The sequence below is a fragment of the Anomaloglossus baeobatrachus genome, chromosome 8 (assembly GCF_048569485.1).
Source record: "Anomaloglossus baeobatrachus isolate aAnoBae1 chromosome 8, aAnoBae1.hap1, whole genome shotgun sequence".
NCBI lineage: Eukaryota > Metazoa > Chordata > Amphibia > Anura > Aromobatidae > Anomaloglossus > Anomaloglossus baeobatrachus.
The window spans coordinates 61,289,281-61,311,242 of record NC_134360.1 but is presented as its reverse complement, the minus strand read 5'-3'; the positions used below and the strand labels follow the sequence as shown (position 1 = coordinate 61,311,242).

Genomic DNA, 21,962 nt, shown 5'->3' with positions numbered 1-21,962 from the left:
CGACGTGTCAACGAGCGACGATAAGGTGAGTATTTTTGCTCGTTCACAGTCGTTCGTAGCTGTCACACGCTACAATATCTCTAACGATGCCGGATGTGCGTCACGGAATCAGTGACCCCGACGACATATCGCCCGATATATCATAGCGTGTGACGCCGCCCTAAGTCTTGGATAACCTCTTTATTGACACAGGAACATCTCACAATAGGCATTCACCTTCATTCGCCTATGAAAGGAATGGTACTCGTAACACTTCTGGTGTACGGTACACCATAACTTTTCATGGACTTATGAGTAAGGCATTACCACACCAACTTTAACAGAGCTGGCTGAATATGGCATGAAAATGCCAAAAGTTAGAAAAACCTTGGTAAAAACACCTTCAGGTATCGGGCACAATTCCATTAAGAACATGACCACTGAGGAAGGATTCTCCGGTCGTGATGGTTAGTATACCCAACTTAACCTAAAAATAACACACCGACTGCATGCGACTTGGTTAAACAAATTGGCCACAGCAGCCTTTATTACCTATTATTAACATACTAACACAAGGGGGCGCCGTCCAACGGGTGACCCCAAACACACAATAATAGGTAACACATAATAAAAAAAACATGAAAACCTTATGTAGGCCCGATCCAGAAACCAATTCCTACGCCAATATCCCTGGCCGCAACACTCCGACCCAGAGATGAGGTATTAATCACCCCACGGATTAATACCCCCAAACTTTGCAGAACCCCGTGCCTGCAATTTACCGGAACCCGGAGACACCATACCCAGACAGTGCCTCTCGGTCCAGCTACCAATCCCTTACAACCGCTTCTGGACCAGACCTACCCCCGCTGCTGCGACAAACATACATCCCTTTCAACATTCTTTTTTTTTTTTTTTAATATTACTTTTCCCTTTTTTTTTTTTCTTTTTGAACATAGCTAAAAACAAAACGAATTCACAAACCACAAAGGGAGGGTGGGCGGGAATCTGTCGCCGCCCGGAGTCAAAAAGGGGAGGTAAGACCCCTCCCCATTACTTATATACTTCCCCCCCCTCCCCTATAGGGACCCTCTTCCACCAATCCCCTTATATCCTCCCATAATGCCCTATTTCAACTTTATTAACCCCCTCACTCCCTTCCTTCCCTCTGGTCATGTCGCCCCTCCCCCCTATGGGGTCCATGGCTTTCTTGACCACTGACGAAGGATTCTCCGGTCGTGATGGTTAGTATACCCAACTTAACCTAAAAATAACACACCGACTGCATGCGACTTGGTTAAACAAATTGGCCACAGCAGCCTTTATTACCTATTATTAACATACTAACACAAGGGGGCGCCGTCAAACGGGTGACCCCAAACACACAATAATAGGTAACACATAATAAACAAAACATGAAAACCTTATGTAGGCCCGATCCAGAAACCAATTCCTACGCCAATATCCCTAGCCGCAACACTCCGACCCAGAGATGAGGTATTAATCACCCCACGGATTAATACCCCCAAACATTGCAGAACCCCGTGCCTGCAATTTACCGGAACCCGTAGACACCATACCCAGACAGTGCCTCTCGGTCCAGCTACCAATCCCTTACAACCGCTTCTGGACCAGACCTACCCCCGCCACAGGACAGGACACGTGACACCTTACGTGGCCTGGACCCGCCACACACCCAAGGCTTGCTCCACACCATCCCGCAAACCCAGGGCCCATAAATCAGAACCAATGTCATTAAGATGAACCCCATCACTCCTTCGAAACTGCCACTTCGGCGATTCCAGGTCCACATGCCTCACCACCACACCGCCGTTTCTCCGCACGAAACGTGCAACCACCCTGTTCACTTGTGCCCGGGCGCGATTAATCTTCTCAACCGACCGAGCCCCCCTCCACCATAATCTGGCCACAATATCCGACCACACAACTATCAAGCCCGGATACCTTGCCCATAAACGCAATAGGTCGATCTTAATTTCCCTAATCAGATTGCGGGATGCCCGCGAACCCAGGTCATTCCCCCCACGTGTAAAACCAACACATTCGGAGGTCTGTCCATCCTGCAATAATATTCAAATTCCGGCACGACCCTGCTCCATTCCATGCCACGCACTCCAATCCACTTGACCGATGCCAGCGATCTGTCCACACCCAACTGCCGACCGTTCGGGCGAGCGTCGGCCGACGGGCCCCCCAGAAAATGAACGAGTGCCCCAGGATCCAGATCAGACACACTCCTACAATAAAGGAAACAATTTTAACAAACAACACCAGCATTCCAGATTGCAACAAAGAACAACAAAAAGCCAACGGCAGAACAAACAAAACTCTAACCAGAGCCCTCAACGAGATAATAACTGTGGGCGCACATAACCACGAAAACGAGAGGACTCCCACCGACCAATCCATCTCACCATGTCATCTCTAAGGCCCCAACGAGAAGCCTCGGTAGCCGCCCCAATCCTGAACGAATGGGACCCGTAATCCTCTGGGCGCTCACCCGCCCAGTGCAGGCAAATCCTCAGCACTGCCACAAACTGGTAACGAGACAACCAAGCCCCGTCCTCGTGACGTAGCAGCGGGCCCGGAAGACCACCCCGCAGACCACAAAACTTACTCACCACCTGCACCGGGCACAAGCCATCCCCTTGCACCGCATACAACACTACTAACCTGCCTCGACCCATCTGGTCCGTCTTGGACCGCCGAAGCCGACACTCCACTCTCTGTCCCTCTACCGACACATCCTCGAATAGCAAACCACCCCCACTAACCCTTGACGGGCTCACCAATTCTCCTATCTGAAAAGCCCCGAAAAAAGCTAACACAAAAGCAGTTTCAAACAACACCGTCTCATACGCTGAGACACAAATTCCCTGCAAACCATCCACCAAACGCCGTAACAAGTCCAACGAAATGGGCCGCCTAGTGTCCCGCACCTTCACCCCTTTCCGAAAACCTTTCAATGCCTGCCTTACCCGGAAGTCCCGTGAAACGTCCTACTCACCCGTAACCTTTAACCAAAAGGCCACGGCCGCCACCCTAAGTGCCACAGCCGACGCTGACCTCCCAGCCCTAAAATCCTCACTCACCAATGCCAAGAGCGCCAATAAATAATCCACTCGGCCGTTACCAAACATCTCACCCAGCACTGCCTGCCACTCAACCCACACTTTAGCATAACGGCACCAAGCCACCTCGGTCACCGAATTCCTAATCAAACCCGCAATCACTGCCTCACCAGGCTCGATAATTCCTCTGGGCACACCGCTCCGATCTCGTCTGCCCTCGGCAGTAACTCCCGAAACCTGTGGAACTGAAAACGAGATAAAGCGTCAGCCACCCCGTTATCAACCCCCGGCACATGTTTTGCAACCACATGAATATTCCACAGCAAACACTTGAGCACCAAATGCCGCAGATATGCCACTACCGGTCCAGATTTCGCTGACAAGCTGTTTATTGCATGTACAACTGCCTGATTATCGCAATGAAAGCACACTTTACGTCCCGAAAATTGCGACCCCCACAACTCCACTGCCACCACGATTGGAAACAACTCGAGCAGGGCCAGATTTTTTACCAGGCCACCCAGTCGCCAATCCTGGGGCCACCTTCCCACACACCAATGATCCTGAAAAATGGCGCCGAAACCCGCCGACCCGGCCGCATCCGTATACAGTTCTAGAGCATCATTGGGCACCACCTTCTTCAACCACAAAGTGCGGCCATTAAAATGCCGCAAAAAGACGTCCCAAACCAACAAATCTTCCTTGATCTCCCGCGTGACACGCACAAAATGCGCCGAGGACCGTACGCCTGCCGTAGCTGCCACCAACCTCCTGGCGAAAACACGCCCCATCGGCATAATCCTGTATGCAAAATTCAGCTTTCCAAGCAAAGACTGTACCACCTTAAGCCGCACTTTTTTTGCTGCCAGCATTGCTGCAACCGCACTCCGCAAATCCACAATCTTGTCCTCTGGCAACCTACATTCCATGGCCAGCGAGTCGATTTCAATCCCCAGGAACCGCATAACCGGCGCCGGCCCCTCCATTTTTTCCTGCGCCAAAGGGATCCCAAAACGATCCGCCACTCTCTGCAAGGCGAACAACAAACCAGCGCAAACCATGGAACCCGCCGGACCAACACACAGAAAATCATCCAAATAATGAATAATGGATGACAAGCCGGACACGTCCCGCACCACCCACTCAACAAAGGAGCTAAAAGCCTCAAAATATGAACAAGAAATCGAACAGCCCATGGGCAAACAACGATCAACATAAAACTTCCCGTTCCACCAGCAACCCAGAAGGTGCTGACTCTCCGGATGCACCGGCAACAAACGAAACGCCGATTCTACATCCGCCTTTGCCATCAATGCATCGCGTCCTGCCGCCCGTACCAAGTCCAGCGCTTTGTCGAACGAGAACGTAGTACACCGCCGACAATTCCGGCGCAATGCCGTCATTCACAGACGACCCCTCCGGAAATGAAAGATGATGAATGAGCCGAAATTTATTCGGCTCCTTCTTTGGCACCACCCCCAGCGGGGACACCACCAAATTACTGCACGGAGGGCTCTCAAATGGGCCCCCCATCCTGCCCAGCTCAACCTCTTTACCCAACTTCTCACCCACAACCATAGGGTGGTCCCTTGCCGACCGTAAGTTACGACAAACCGGAGGCAATGCCTCAACCGCCGACGGAATCTGAAAACCGTACAAAAAACCAAACCGCAAAAGCGACGCCGCTGCCCCGTCCGGATACCTACTTAAAAACGGCGCCATCGCCTCTATTTTCACCGGCGTCCTCCCTTTTACCAGACCCGTCCCCGGCCTTGCCTCTCCCTTTCTTAAAACATTTGGACAAACTATGTCCCCCCCCCCGCAGCCGGAGCACTCATGCTTGAATCTACACGCTGCACCAAATTTGCACTGGCCTTCGTTAAATTGCCAGCACAATCCCTTTTTCTGGATACCCGAGGCCCCGGCTCCCGTTCCCCCGGCGCCCCCACGAAAGGGCTGGCTCGGGGCCGCCATTAAACGCATCCATAAGGAAATGTCCTTATGGTCCCACCGCATGCCGGGCCGCAACGCCTTCCGCTGCCTAAACTGCCTATCATACCGCAGCCATGCCAAGCCCCCATACGTGCGATACGCCTCCCCGATTGCATCCATATAGCCAAACAGAGCCGAGCAATGCTCCGGCTCCTTTTCCCTATCACGCTGGCCAAAATTGCGAACGCCTGCAACCAATTGGAAAAGGAAGGAGGAATGAGCCTATAACGGCGTTTTTTTTCCTCCTCCTTTTCCTTCTTGGAATCGCTCGGCTTCACCTTGTCTAGGTTAAATTTCTCCAGGGGTAGTAGGGAAAATATCTCCACATACTCCCCTTTCCAAATTTTTTCCCTCACCTCTCTTTTGAGGTGCGCCCCTAGCGGTCCCTCAAAGCACACATACACCTCGCTCTTCGCCCTGTCATCCAGCCGCACCACCTCATCCTCCTTTTCCTTCTCCTTTTCTCCCGTTTTGTCGCCCACGGACTCCACTACTCCGCTAACTGCACCCGCCCCCACCGGCGCCTTCTCGCTGTTGGCTGCTGCTGCGCCATCCGCCGCTGACCCCGTCCAGGCCGCCACTGCCGGCGCTCGCGCTAAACCCTGCAAAAACCCCAGCAACTGACTAAGCAGAGCTGACCCCTCTGGCGCTGCCGTGCCCGCAGCCACCTCCCCAACACCAGCACCCCGCGCCGCAAGCAATGCCGAATCCACGGCTAGCTCACCCGACCGCGACGCAGAGATGGAAATCGGTACTGTGACGTCCTCTGCCATCTGCTCCTCTGGTTCGTCCCCCGACCTGAGGGCTCTGTCTTCTTCCTCGCTGTAGTCGTCCTCCACTGTCCCAGCTCCGGAGGACGCAGCCGATGCGTCCCCTCCACCACGGCCGCCCTCCTGGGCCACCGCGTGGGCACTGGCAGAGGGCGTCCTCTGCTTTCTGTGCGGCGACAGCCCACAAGACCGTATTGTCCCCTGGGCCGCCACCGACCGTGTCCTCTTCCTGGAGGAGCCGCTCCCCGGGCTTGGGGGGCTCCCCACCGTCGTTTCCTGCCCTCCAGGGCCTCCGACAGGGACCTCCCGCTGGGTCCTCCCCCGCCCGAGGGAGACCGCGGCCGCCGGATGCAGTGCTGCTGACCTGAGGGACCTGGCAGTCGCAGCAGGGCTTCCGCCGTCCCTCCTTCTCTCCGCAGCCTCGCAGGTATCCGGGTGGCGCCTGCCCACACCGGTCCCCCTGCTGGCTGCCTGCGCCCGGCCCCCCCTCCGTCCTTGGGGGGTACAGCTGGCCTCTATCATCCGCTGGGCCCGCACCTGTGTAGGAGCAGCCGCCGGGACGTGCCCCACCGGCGGGGGCCCGGCATCCAGTGCAGGCCCCAGGCCGGACACGCCCCCTCTCCGTGCCTCCGATCCACATCGGGCACGGCCCGGATCCCGGGCTGCCGCTGGCCTGCCAAATCTAGCCCGAGGCCTGGGACCGGAAGTAGGCCCCAGGCCGGGCCTGCCTCCATCCAGGCCACCGCTGGCCTCATTCCATCGCCGGGCTCGCTCCCGGCCGGGAGACGCCGCTGGGCTCTGCACTCCAGCCCGAGGCCTGACATCGGAAGAAGGCCCCGGGCTGGCCACGCCCCTTTCTCGGCCGCCGCGGCCTCGCCGGAGATTCCTCCCGGCGGCCGGGGCAGACGCTGGGAGCTGCTGCCGCCCGCCCCGCCGCGGAGGGTTCCGAGGGGGGCTCTCGCTGGGCCTCCTCGCCCCCCCTGCGCCCGGAGAGTACCTGAGCGGGGGCCTCGAACGCCGCCCGCGGCTAGAGGGGGAGCGAGGGGCAGGTGCCGACGGGGAAACCCAGGCAGCCCTGACGTGGGACTGCACTGCCTGGGCCCCGTGCACCGCCATCGCCGCTCTGATCAGCCTATTCAGCTCCTGGAAGTCCGCCATGCTGGTTCCTTGGTCCTGGTCCTGGGTCTCCAATCTGTCGCCGTCCGGAGTCAAAAAGGGGAGGTAAGACCCCTCCCCATTACTTATATACTCCCCCCCTCCCCTATAGGGACCCTCTTCCACCAATCCCCTTATATCCTCCCATAATGCCCTATTTCAACTTTATTAACCCCCTCACTCCCTTCCTTCCCTCTGGTCATGTCGCCCCTCCCCCCTATGGGGTCCATGGCTTTCTATCTTCAAGGTAAAGAACACAGAGTCCTGGAGGTGATGATCCGGTTCCACAGAACCCTGACCTCACACCATCCAGTCTCTCTGGATTACATGAAGAGACCGAGGTGCCGATTCATCAAGATTAACTTGAACATCATTGATGAGGGGAGGTTTTTGAGCCTGTTGCTCCTGATTCATGAAGTGGCGCAAGCTTCTTAACAAAAGTGGCAAGGGGCATCACCATAAGGTATACCCCGGCTCGTCAGGAATTAGATGAGCTGTAGTTTCACAGCCCTTTTTTCAGCCCAATTCCATAAAGTTCTGTGGTGCTAGGGAAAAATGATGTGAAAATGTTAAAAGTCGCAAAACTTTTGGAACTTTTCAAACTAATTTATGACAGGATTTTGGTGCAATCACTTTGATTATTCAGGGCGAGAAGGATCTGCACAAGCCAACATGTCTACATACACTTAAGATCTGTGGTTAATTCTCCAAGATATTTGGGAAAGGGGAAAAGCTTGTATCGAGTTCCTTCAAAAGCTGTGTGCAACTGTATGTAGAAAAATTGATGAAGGGAAAGGACGTTCACATCTTTAAGGGGCACTTTGCACACTGCGACATCGCAGGTGCGATGTCGGTGGGGTCAAATTGAAAATGACGCACTTCCGGCATCGCATGCGACATCGCAGTGTGTAAAGGCTGGATGATACGATTAACGAGCGCAAAAGCGTCGTAATCGTATCATCGGTGCAGCGTCGGCGTAATCCATGATTACGCTGACGCGACGGTCCGATGTTGTTCCTCGCTCCTGCGGCAGCACACATCGCTGTGTGTGAAGTCGCAGGAGCGAGGAACGTCTCCTACCGGCCTCACTGCGGCTTCCGTAGGATATGCGGAAGGAAGGAGGTGGGCGGGATGTTTACATCCTGCTCATCTCCGCCCCTCCGCTCTGATTGGCTGCCTGCCGTGTGACGTCGCAGTGACGCCGCACGACCCGCCCCCTTAACAAGGAGGCGGGTCGCCGGCCACAGGGACGTCGCACGGCAGGTGAGTGTGTGTGTGAAGCTGGCGTAGCGATAACTTTCGCTACGCCAGCTATCACCACATATCGCTGCTGCGACGGGGGCGGGCACTATCGCACTCGGCATCGCAGCATCGGCCTGCGATGTCGTAGTGTGCAAAGCCCGCCTAAATATTGATGGGATTTACATTTCTTCTTTCTTCATACAGTTTACATTTTGTTAGTTGATAAAAATATTAAAACATCTATTTATGAAGCATTCTGACTGATTTGAGAGCATATTTTTCACATCTGTATAAGAGATCTCTATGACGTGAAGAAGAAATCCAGCTTCAAAAATCAGCTAAAAATCCAAAAGATTTATTGACAAATTCTTAAAATGCAGTAAAAGAGGTTCATGTAAAAAGCGAGAGACGCTAAATCACCAGGAGTCGCTAGATACACTAGTGGAGGAGATCTGCGGGGTAGTCGAACAAGCCAGGGGTCAGAAGCCAGGAGATCATATCAGTACCAGAGGGAGAGAGAGGCCGACGTCAATGTGCGAGCTGAGAGTCTTTAAACCAGGAAGTTGCGTCAAGTACCAGGAAGAGAGTGGAGCTGGCGTACGAGCCAAGGTCAGTAGCGAAGAGGACACGTTGGATACACGGGAGAGTGTGGAGCTGCGTCAGGAAACAAGCCGAAGATCAGGGAGTCAAGTCAGAGTAGGGGAGGACATGGGACGGGGTATGAGGAACTAGGTAGTGGGACAATATCAGGTCAGTTACTCACGGGAACCAGAGACGTGCACTATTAAACAGGAACTATCACTGGCGCCGCTCCGGGTGAAATAGCTCCCAGATAAAGCAAAGCAATCACCCGGAACGAGTCTCCAGAGACAGGCGCCTCCCACACCACACAAGACTAGATCGGGAACAACGAGTTCACAGGAGTAAAATAAGAAGCCCAGTATAGACTCTGCAAGAGAGCAGAGCACCGCTAATCAGAATCATGACAACTGCAGCTTGTAAGCAGCAATGGCCCATGGCTACATGTTGTGGACAAAAAATACAGCATTTGTCCTACTACACCCAATATTTTGTATGGCCTCCATAATTTGTGAGGCCAGAACAAGTTGGCAACATACTACAGTATCTATCGTTTTTCATTCTTCAAGAATGAGCTCCTTTGGAGCCTGAATGTTGGATGGAGAGTGATGACAACTTGTCTCTTCAGGACTCCCCATAGGTGCGCAGTTGGGGGTCAGATCAGGAGACATTTGGCCACTGAATCACTTTCACACTGTTCTTTTTCAAAAGTGTAACATGAGTTTTGGATCATTGTGATGTTGGAAAAGTGAACATTTACCTGATATATAACATGGGATAGTTGTGTTGATCTTGCTCCTCTTGATGATCCTTTTAATATGTGACATGGGGAGGTTGACATGACTTGGTCCTGGTTTACATACCCCTGTTGTATGACATGTAGCGAACGTGTTGCACTTGCTCCTGGTTGATGTTTGTCCTGACATATAACATGGGGCAGTTGCTTTTCCCTTACTCCTGCTTGATGTACCCCTGACGTATCACATGTGGCAATTGGGTTGCTCTTGTTCTTGATTGATGTACCCCTAATATATGACATGAGGCAGTTGTGTTGACATACCCCTGCTATTTGACATGGGGCAGTTGTGTTGCTCTTGCTACTGGATGACATAATCCTAATATATCACAAAGGGCACTTGGTTTGCTCTTGCCCCTGGTTGATATACCCCTGATGTATGATATGTAGTGAACGTACACGTGATACTGGTTGCTGTTTCTCCTAATATATGACATGGGCAATAGTGTTGCTCTTATTCCTGGATGACGTAGTCCTAAAGTATGACATGTAGCAGTTGTGTTGCTCTTGCTTCTAGTTGACGTACTCCTGATATATGAAATGGGGCAGTTCTGTTTGCTCTTGCTTTGGGTTGATGTTCCATTGATATGTCACATGGGATAGTTGTGTGTGCTCTTTTTAATGGTTGACATACTAATGATGTGTGTCTTTGGGTGGTTGAGTTGCTCTTTCTTCTGGTTGACATACTCCTGAAGTATGACATGAGGCACATGTGTTGCTCTTGATTTTGGTGGATGTTTCCCTGTTATATGACCTGGGGCTGTTGTGTTGCTGTTGCTCCTGGTTGACATACCCTTGATATATGACATGGGACAATTGTGTTCCCTTTTGTTTCTGGTTCATGTACCACCACTTATGTATGACATTGGGTGGTTGCTCCTGGTTAACAGACCCCTGATATATGACATGGCCCGCTTGTATTCCTCTTGCTCTTGTTTGATATACCTGTCATGATGACTTTGAGATAGGGGGTAACCGGGGCTCCTAAGCAGTCGCTCAAGCTAGGGGACCCTATGCTATCCCTAATCTCAGGGATACTTCTAATGGTGGAGATGCCTGAGTCTCCTTCCTTGCCCTGCTCCTGACCAGTCCTGATCTGATCCCCCTCCTCCTAGGGAGGGACGGGACAGGAGTGTGCATAAAAAACAAATAAAGTCAGACAATGGAAAACGAAAACTCTGTCCAAGAGCATGCACACACAAAGGTAAAGATAATAAGAGATTCAGGAGGAAAAACAAGAGCAGGAAGAAAACATAAAACAGGGATAAACTTCACATCTGCTCTAAGCAATTAACACAACTAAAGTACAACTTTCACCAGAGAGTCTGGGACACCACATCTCACAGACCAACATAGAATAAACTATAGCTGCCATGGGTAGATGAATTCCACCAGCATAAATAGGAGAGCAGATATGATAGATGTCCCCACAACATGTGATTAAAGGAGCATGCAGATTAGCAAAGCTTAAAGCTGGTGTCACACATAACGACGACGACAACGACGTCGCTGCTACGTCACCATTTTCTGTGACGTTGCAGCGACGTCCCGTCGCTGTCGCTGTGTGTGACATCCAGCAACGACCTGGCCCCTGCTGTGAGGTCGCCGGTCGTTGCTGAATGTCCAGCTTCATTTTTTGGTCGTCACTCTCCCGCTGTGACACACACATCGCTGTGTGTGACAGCGAGAGAGCGACGAAATGAAGCGATCAGGAGCCGGCACTGGCAGCTGCGGTAAGCTGTAACCAGCGTAAACATCGGGTAACCAAGGGAAGACCTTTCCCTGGTTACCCGATGTTTACGCTGGTTACCAGCCTCCGCTCTTGCTGCCAGTGCCGGCTCCTGCTCTGTGACATGTGGCTGCAGTATGCATCGGGTAATTAACCCGATGTATACTGTAGCAAGGAGAGCAAGGAGCCAGCGCTAAGCAGTGTGCGCGGCTCCCTGCTCTCTGCACTGTGACATGTAGCTGCAGCACACATCGGGTTAATTAACCCGATGTGTACTGTACCTAGGAGAGCAAGGAGCCAGCGCTAAGCGCGGCTCCCTGCTCTCTGCACATGTAGCACAGCGACGTTATGATCGCTGCTTCTGCTGTGTTTGACAGCTAAGCAGCGATCATAACAGCGACTTACAAGGTCGCTGTTACGTCACCGAAAATGGTGACGTAACAGCGACGTCGTTGTCGCTGTCGCTTAGTGTGACACCAGCTTAACTCATGCTAGCCTTCCTATGAATCAGCACACAGCAGGTCAATGCCCAAGTCTGTCTGTGTTTCTCCCAGACAACAGAGAAACCATCTGGTGGAGTGTCAGAATATGCAATCTGTACAGAACCCAATGCCACCCTTAGGGGTACTTTGCACGTTGCGACATCGCTACTGCAATGTCGTCGGGGTCAAATCGAAAGTGACGCACATCCGGCACCAGTAACGACGCCGCAACGTGTAAAGCCTAGATGCACCGATAAATGATCGCAAAAGCGTCGTAAATCGGTGATCTGTGTAGCGTCGGTCATTTTCATGTCGCACCAATAGGAGATACAATGTTGTTCCACGTTTCTGCGGCAGCACACATCGCTGTGTATGCAGCCACAGGAGCGAGGAACATCTCCTTACCTGCCTCCACTGGCTATGCGGAAGAAAGAGGTGGGCGGGATGTTTACGTCCCGCTCATCTCCGCCCCTCCGCTTCTATTGGCCGCCTGCCGTGTGACGTCGCTGTGACGCCGCACGATCCGCCACCTTAGGAAGGAGGCAGGTCGCCGGCCAGAGCGCCATCGCAGGGCAGGTAAGTGCGTGTGAAGCTGCCTTTGCGATAATGTTCGTTACGGCAGCTATCACAAGATATCGCATGTGCGACGGGGGCGGGTACTATCGCGCTTGGCATCGCTATCATTGGCTAGCGATGTCGCAGTGTGCAAAGTACCCCTTACAGTCGGCAACGTTTATGCAATACTCTGTGTGACAATACCCATATGATCTGAGGCAGTTGTGTTGCACTTGCTACTGGTTGACCTTCCTCCTAATATATGACATGAGGCTGATAAACTCCTGATATATGTCATGTAGCAGATGTGTTGCTCTTGCTCCTGGTTGACGTACCCCTGATATATGACCTGTGGCAGTTGTGTTGCTCTTGTTCCTGCTTGATGTACCCCTGATATATGAAATGGGGTAGTTGTGTTGCTGGTGCTCCTGGTTGACGTCCCTCCTAATATATGACATTTTGTAAATGTGATGATCCTGTTCCTAGTTGTCATTTCCATGATATGAAATTTTATAGTTTATTTATGTTTTTGCTTCTTTTTGCCTCATTCTGTATCTCTGGAGAAATGAAAGATTGATGTGCAGTGTAAACGTGTCCACGTAATTCAGGCGCAGGGGCGGATGTCTCCTCATTAATATACATGAGACATCTCATCTAGCTGAGAGCGCTGCTGAACACTGAGTCTCTTGCTGTCCTCTGCACCTCAGCTCTGCACATTGTAGTAGTGGAGGCTTCGGGAGATGATGGATTCTTGAAGGGTTGGTGGCAACATTTGCAGCCCCTAAATGTCGCTGTGTTTGTCTTTCAGGAGACAAGATGATGTCGCATCGGATGATAGTGAAGTCCAGCGTCATGGCGTTTAGTAACTGGAAAGAAGTTTTTATGCTACAACCTTGAAAGTGTCCACGCACCCAGTAGACATTCACCTGACGAGGACCTTGTGTTCTTCCACTCTGGTTTATGCCACCTAGCGGACCGTCACACACTGTGAGCACAAGAATTTCCATCTCGGTCGTTACTGGGGATATCTTGTTCCAACTATATAAAGCAAAAGATGGGTGACCTCAGCAATAGTGATTTCTATTCTAAGAACCAAAGAAACGAGACCAACCATGCAGCTGAATTTGGGTGCTCCCTGGAGGAATTGCGCTCTCTTATGGAGCTGCGGAGTACAGAGGCGGTGGTTAAGATCAAGGAATGTTATGGGGACTCGGATGGATTGTGCAGGCGATTAAAGACTTCTCCCACCGAAGGTAAGATCCTGTCATGTCTACAACTGTAATCTGACTCCTAAATTCCACAACAGGTAAAGATGACATTATTGTAAGTATTAAGTATTGGGTTTTGGCTTTATTCTCTGTGGTTGTCACTTTCCACACTGGGGTATCACACACTCTGCACACTGGGATATCACATACTCTCCAAAGTGGGGTAACACACACTCCACATGCACACTGGGGTATCATACACTCTGCACACTGGGATATCACATGCTCTCCCCACTGAGGTATCACACACTTTCCACATTGGGGTATCACACACTCTGCATACTGGGATATCACACACTGCACACTGGGATATCACATAGTCTCCAAACTGGAATATCACACTAACACTTTACATTGAAATATCATATACTCTACACATTGGGATACCACACTCTTTCCACAAAATCATATCAGATACTCTCCACACTGCACACTATCCACCCTTGGATATTACATGCCCTCCACACTTGGATCTCACACACTCTGCACATTAGGATATCACACACACTCCACACTGAGATATCACACACTTTACACATTGGGATATCACATACCCTCCACACTTGGATCTCACACATTCTGCACATTAGGATATCACACACACTCCACACTGAGATATCACACACTCTACACATTAGGATATCACACACACTCTATACGTTGGAATATCACACACACTCCACACTGAGATATCACACACTCTGTACGTTGGGATATCAGACACACTCCACACTAAGATATCACACACTCTACAATATTGGGATACCACATACTCTCCACAGTGATGTTACACAGTCTGCACATTGGAATATTACACACTCTCTACACTTAAATATGACGACTGGGATATAACTCTCTCCACACTGTGATGACACACTTTGCATACTTAAATATTACACAGTGTCCTCACTGGAGTATCTTACACTCTCAACACAGTAATGTGAAACTCTCCACACTTTCCCACACTGTGATACCACACACTCGGCATACTGGGATATCACACTCTCTCCACGCTTGGATATCACACACTCTCTACACTGGGATATCATGTAATTTCCACATGCGAAAATTATACACTTTCTACATTGCAAAGTGCCACACTCTCCACTTTGCAATAATACACACTCTACAGACTGTAATGTTTCACAATTTCTACATTGGCATATTGCACACTTTCCACACTGGGATATCACACATTGGCCACACTGAGATATCACACACTCTCCACACTGAAATATCACACACTCTCCACAAACTATCCACACTAGGATATCATACACTCCACATTGAGATATCACACACTGTACACATTGGGATGTCCGATATTCTACACTGGGATAACACATACTCGCCACACTGATGTCACAAACTCTGCACATTGGAATATCATACACTCTCCTGACTTAGCTATGACACACTCTTCATTCTGAGATATAACACTCTCCACACTGCATGTCAAACAGTGTCCACACTAGAGTACTACACACTCTCCACAGAGTAAACTCTCCCCACTGGGATATTATTACACACTCTCCACACTGAGATTTCACCCGCCCTACACACTGGTATATCGTGAATATACACTTTAGGGAATCACACACTCTCCACAGTGCAAATTCACACACTCTCCACAATGGAATATCACACACTCTCCTCATTGGGATATTGCACACACTCCATACTGAGATATCAAACACTCGCTACATACTCTCCACACTGGGATATTGCACATTGCCCTCACTATATCACACACTCTTCACACTGGGATATCACACAAGGTCCACACTGGGGTATCACACACTCTCCACACTGGGATATCACATGCTCTCCACACTGGGATATCATACACTCTCCACACTGGGCTATCACACACTCTCCACACTGGGCTATCACACAGTCTCCACACTGGGCTATCACACACTCTGCACACTGGGGTATCACACACTCTGCACACTGGGGTAACACACACTCTGCACACTGGGGTATCACATGCTCTCCACACTGGGATATCACACACTCTCCACACTGGGGTAACACACACTCTGCACACTGGGGTAACACACACTCTGCACACTGGGGTATCACATGCTCTCCACACTGGGGTATCACATGCTCTCCACACTGGGATATCACACACTCTCCACACTGGAGCTTCACTTACATTCCACATTGGGATATTGGAGTCTCTCTGCACTGGAGTATCACACACTCTCCACACTGGAATATACAGTTAGGTCCAGAAATATTTGGACAGTGACACAATTTTCGCGAGTTGGGCTCTGCATGCCACCACATTGGATTTGAAATGAAACCTCTACAACAGAATTCAAGTGCAGATTGTAACGTTTAATTTGAAGGTTTGAACAAAAATATCTGATAGAAATTGTAGGAATTGTACACATTTCTTTACAAACACTCCACATTTTAGGAGGTCAAAAGTAATTGGACAAATAAACCAAACCCAAACAAAATATTTTTATTTTCAATATTTTGTTGCGAATCCTTTGGAGGCAATCACTGCCTTAAGTCTGGAACCCATGGACATCACCAAACGCTGGGTTTCCTCCTTCTTAATGCTTTGCCAGGCCTTTACAGCCGCAGCCTTCAGGTCTTGCTTGTTTGTGGGTCTTTCCGTCTTAAGTCTGGATTTGAGCAAGTGAAATGCATGCTCAATTGGGTTAAGATCTGGTGATTGACTTGGCCATTGCAGAATGTTCCACTTTTTTGCACTCATGAACTCCTGGGTAGCTTTGGCTGTATGCTTGGGGTCATTGTCCATCTGTACTATGAAGCGCCGTCCGATCAACTTTGCGGCATTTGGCTGAATCTGGGCTGAAAGTATATCCCGGTACACTTCAGAATTCATCCGGCTATTCTTGTCTGATGTTATGTCATCAATAAACACAAGTGACCCAGTGCCATTGAAAGCCATGCATGCCCATGCCATCACGTTGCCTCCACCATGTGTTACAGAGGATGTGGTGTGCCTTGGATCATGTACCGTTCCCTTTCTTCTCCAAACTTTTTTCTTCCCATCATTCTGGTACAGGTTGATCTTTGTCTCATCTGTCCATAGAATACTTTTCCAGAACTGAGCTGGCTTCATGAGGTGTTTTTCAGCAAATTTAACTCTGGCCTGTCTATTTTTGGAATTGATGAATGGTTTGCATCTAGATTTGAACCCTTTGTATTTACTTTCATGGAGTCTTCTCTTTACTGTTGACTTAGAGACAGATACACCTACTTCACTGAGAGTGTTCTGGACTTCAGTTGATGTTGTGAACGGGTTCTTCTTCACCAAAGAAAGTATGCGTCGATCATCCACCACTGTTGTCATCCGTGGACGCCCAGGCCTTTTTGAGTTCCCAAGCTCACCAGTCAATTCCTTTTTTCTCAGAATGTACCCGACTGTTGATTTTGCTACTCCAAGCATGTCTGCTATCTCTCTGATGGATTTTTTCTTTTTTTCAGCCTCAGGATGTTCTGCTTCACCTCAATTGAGAGTTCCTTAGACCGCATGTTGTCTGGTCACAGCAACAGCTTCCAAATGCAAAACCACACACCTGTAATCAACCCCAGACCTTTTAACTACTTCATTGATTACAGGTTAACAAGGGAGACGCCTTCAGAGTTAATTGCAGCCCTTAGAGTCCCTTGTCCAATTACTTTTGGTCCCTTGAAAAAGAGGAGGCTATGCATTACAGAGCTATGATTCCTAAACCCTTTCTCCGATTTGGATGTGAAAACTCTCATATTGCAGCTGGGAGTGTGCACTTTCAGCCCATATTATATATATAATTGTATTTCTGAACATGTTTTTGTAAACAGCTAAAATAACAAAACTTGTGTCACTGTCCAAATATTTCTGGCCCTGACTGTATGTCTCTCTCCACATTGGGATTGTCACACATTCTCCTCAATGAGACATCACATACTCTACACACTGAGATATCACACACTCTTAGGCCTCCTTTACACGTCCGTGTCTCCGGTACGTGTTTGGTCTGTTTCCTCACGTGCTGGAGACACTGGGATACGTAGACCCAATAAAATCAATGGGTCTGCGCTCCCGTGTGTTTTGCCATGGACCGTGTGTCCATGTGGAGCATACGTGTGCCCGTGTGCTCCACACGTAGACATGTCCGCTTTTCTCCGGTATCATGAGTGTCACACGGACCGCACAGATGTGATCTGTGTGACACGCATCGGAGAAAACACACTTGTATGTGAATTAAAAGGAATTTCTATACTCACCTTCTTCAGCACTGCTGTCTCTGCCGCTGCTGTCACTTGCTATCGACCCCCGCTCATTATGCTCATCGCATATTCACTCCACTGCGGGTCTGAAGCAGCAGTAGCGGGGAGTTGGCAGGGCCGGAGACTGTAAATCAGCACCATGGACAGCAACGCCAGGAACAGGGGAGCAGAAAGTTCCTGTTCTCCGTGTGTTAGGGTATGTGCGCACGTTGCTTTTTACCTGCTTTTTACCTGCTTTTTTGCTGCTTTTTCTTCTGCGCTGTTTAATGCCAAAATGGATGTGTTCTTCTATTCAAGCAAAGTCTATGGGAATTTGGGTTTCTTGTTCACACTATTGTTGTTCAAAATGCTGCCTTTTTGAGGCAGAACTTTGGTCAAAAACTCAGCTTTTCAAAGAAGCAACATGTCAATTGTTTTTGCCATTTGGGTTTTGCACTGCAAAGCTGAGTTTTTGACCAAAGTTCTGCCACAAAAAGGCAGCATTTTGAACAACAATAGTGTGAACAAGAAACCCAAATTCCCATAGACTTTGCTTGGGTAGAAGAACACATCCATTTTGGCATTAAACAGCGCAGAAGAAAAAGCAGCAAAAAAGCAGGTAAAAAGCAGGTAAAAAGCAACGTGCGCACATACCCTTATCATGGATAGCACACGGAGAACACACGTGTGCCATAAACACGGCACACGGAGGGCAATACGCATCTTTGACACAACCGTGAAAAACGTGCATGATTTTCACGGTGAAATATGATGCAATCTGCACACTGAGAGATCACACTCTCCACATTGGGGATACCACACACTCTCCACATTGGAATATCACACTCTCTACACACTGTGATCTCACATACTCTGCACACTAGAATATCACATAGTCTCCACACTGGTATGTGACACACATTCCACACTGGGATACATCACACAATCTCTACATTGAGATATCCCACACTCTCCAAGCTATGATATCCCACACACTCTCTACACTGAAGTGGAGTATCACACTAACTCCACACTGGGATATCTGTTTATGGGATATCACACACTTCCCACACTAACAGAGAGTAGTAGAACAGGGTATTTCCAAGCCGCGCCAATGACTACCAGATCATGAAGATTAATGTAGCTTTATTTATGCACTGGTCAACGCGTTTCGGGAGACTCTGCTCCCTTCCTCAGGACAGACTGGCAAAGAACATTAAATCCCATTACACTTCCCACACTGGGATATCACACCCTCTTCACACTGGGATTTTGCACACTCATCACACTGAGATAGTACACACTCTCCACACTGGAGCATCACTGACATTCCACACTGCGATATCGGTGTCTCTCCGTACTGGAGTATCACACACTGAAATATCATGCAATCTGCACACTGAGAGATCACACACTCTCCACATGTCACATCTTTGTCTGGACATACTGCTGCAAAGCCTGCCCTGATAACTAGGCCGCATTGCACTATACCATGCACGGTTACGGTAGTGCTGGACACCGACAACATGTGAGAGCTTAGTTTATAGATTGCTGTGATTAGTTGTCCCTTTCCTGTCCACCTGTGTTTTGCTGCAGTGAGCTGGTATTTAATTAGCTCTCTGCTGGGAGCTATGGGCGGCTCCTTGTGTATAAACCCCAGCAGACAGACTCCTTCCAGTTAGTTTCACTAGACCTGGGCTCTCTTATACTTTGTTCGCTATTTTGTATATCCTGGTGTCTGATCTTGACCTGTATTTTGAACACCCGTTGCCTCCTGATTTTGTCTATGAATTTACTTCTTGGTATTGACCTCTCTTGCCTCTGGTTCGCTCATCCGGCCTGCGACCCTTTTGTGGAACAATCCAGTCGACCCTGTTGTAAGAACATATCCCTGTACAGCAGTTAAAGGGTAAAGGCTCTGGAATCTATCAGACAGAGTGACTTAAAGGGGTGTTAGATCTGTCTAAGGTAGTCTTTTTGAGTTTGTGGCCTTTAACAGACGTTACAGAATCAGTGGCCCAAATAAATTATGGATCCCCTCCAAACAGTGGTAGATCAAATGCAAAGTATGGCTCATTTAGTCCAGGGTCTTGCAGGCCAATTTGAACATCACGAGAGAGCTCAGGCCCAAGCCCCTGCAGCACCTCCCTTGGTCATTTCTGAACCCAAGGATAACTTTCCTGACTTATTTTCAGGTGACCGTAATAATTTGTTTTCCTTTAGGGAAAGTTGTCGTCTGTATTTCAGGCTGCACCTAAATGTATCTGGTTCTGAGAGCCACATATGAGACTCATCATCTCCCTGCTGAAGGGTGAACCCTAGGCTTGGGTATTTTATCTACCCCCTGAAGCTCCGGAACTCTCCACATTCGACTCAGTTTTTGAGGCCCTAGGGCTCCTATAGGACAACTCTGCCTGAGAAGTCTTCCACCAGGGTCGGCATGTGGCTGAGGAGTACTGCCCTGAATTTTGGCGCTGGGCTACTGACTGCCAGTGAAATTACTAGATCCTACACCATCACTTTCGTTCTGGACTCACTGACCAAGTCAAGGGCATATTAGTGCAGTTTTTGTCTCCTGATTCCCTTGACTCATCCATGTTCATAACAATCCATTTTGATAGGCGTTTGCGTGAACGCAGACACGAGTGCACTGCTGAGTCTGCACCTCCACCTAAGACTACTGGACATATTACCCTTAGTGAGTAGACAATGGAGATCGAGATGACTACCTCCCATCAACAATATGGGGCCAAACACCATGCCCTGAATCTTGGTAGCAACTGTGGAGAGTCCGGACGTCAGATGGATGTCTGCCCAAGACATCCACCATCTGAAACTCTCCAGCGCCTTGCTGAGTCCGGGGACGTCTATCTGGGCATCTGTGTCCACCTGTGTTTTGCTGCAATGAGCTGGTATGTAATTACTTCTCTACTGGGAGCCATGGGCGGCTCCTTTTGTATAAACCCCAGCAGACAGCCTCTAGCTGCCAATTAGTTTCAGCTCGACCTGTGGGCTCTCTAGAACTTTGTGCCTGTGTGCTACTTTGTATATACTATTGTGTGACTTCTTCCTGTATTTTCACCCCTGATATCTGTAGACCCCACACATTACTGGTGTAATGAACCAAGTCACATGTGTATATGGAAGAGATGTGTACACCCCACCCCAAACCCGGATATCTGACCCAGTGACTGGTGTACTGGGCTCAGTAATATGTGTATGTGGAGGAGATGTGTACATCCCACCCCGAACCCGATATCTGACCCAGTGACTGGTGTAATGGGCTCAATCATATGTGTATGTGGAGGAGATGTATACACTCAACTCCACACCCCAATATCTGACCTACTGACCGGTGTACTGGGCCGGTCATATGTGTATATGGAGGTGTGTAAACCCTATCCCAGACCCCGATATCTGACCCAGAGGCCAGTGTAATGGGCTCAGTCGCATGTGTATATATAGATATATTCACCCCTTGTTGAACCCCAATATCTGACCCAGTAACCAGTGTAATGGGCTCAGTCACATGTGTATATGGAGATGTATACACTAAACTCCAGACCCAAATATCTGACCTACTGACCGGTGTACTGGGCCGGTCACATGTGTATACAGAGAAATGTACACCCCATGCGGAACAGCAATATCTGACCCAGTATCCGGTGTAATGGGCCCAGCACATATGCATATGGAGGAGATGTGTACACCCACCACAGACCCTGACCCAATGACTGCTGTAATGGGTCCAGTTACATGTGTACATAGACGAAATGTGTACACCCCACCTCGGACTCCGATATCTGACCCAGTGACAGGTGTAATGGGCCCAATCAATTGTGTATATGATGAAATATGTGTTCCATGATTGTTACTCATGAAAATTGGTGTTCTCCTGCTGTCACCCCTACGTAGATGTGATATGCCCCTCTCTAATGGTCATCCTTGTTTTGTGACCTCAGTAGTGGTGGGAGCTTATGGTAAGATCTTATGGCGTCTTAGAGAAGTCTTCCAGTGTCATGTGTCACCCAGATTTTCCTCCTGGAGAGTGGTGGTCTCCTCCTGTTTTTGCTTCCTCCAACTGTGA

General features: G+C 49.5%; 1 protein-coding gene across 7 annotated transcripts in view; it reads left to right on the top strand.

Annotated features, from left to right (window-relative positions):
* The window catches only part of ATP2B2 (ATPase plasma membrane Ca2+ transporting 2), a 287,611-nt gene that overhangs the window by 156,380 nt on the left and 109,269 nt on the right, over nt 1-21,962 (top strand). For all 7 annotated transcript variants that reach the window (XR_012725099.1, XM_075321717.1, XM_075321716.1 and 4 more), the window contains one exon: nt 13,180-13,624. Coding sequence is in view for 6 of the 7 variants with exons in the window: in XM_075321717.1 (XP_075177832.1) it covers nt 13,426-13,624 (199 nt within the window). In the remaining variant the exon portion in view is untranslated. The remainder of the gene's footprint in view (nt 1-13,179; nt 13,625-21,962) is intronic.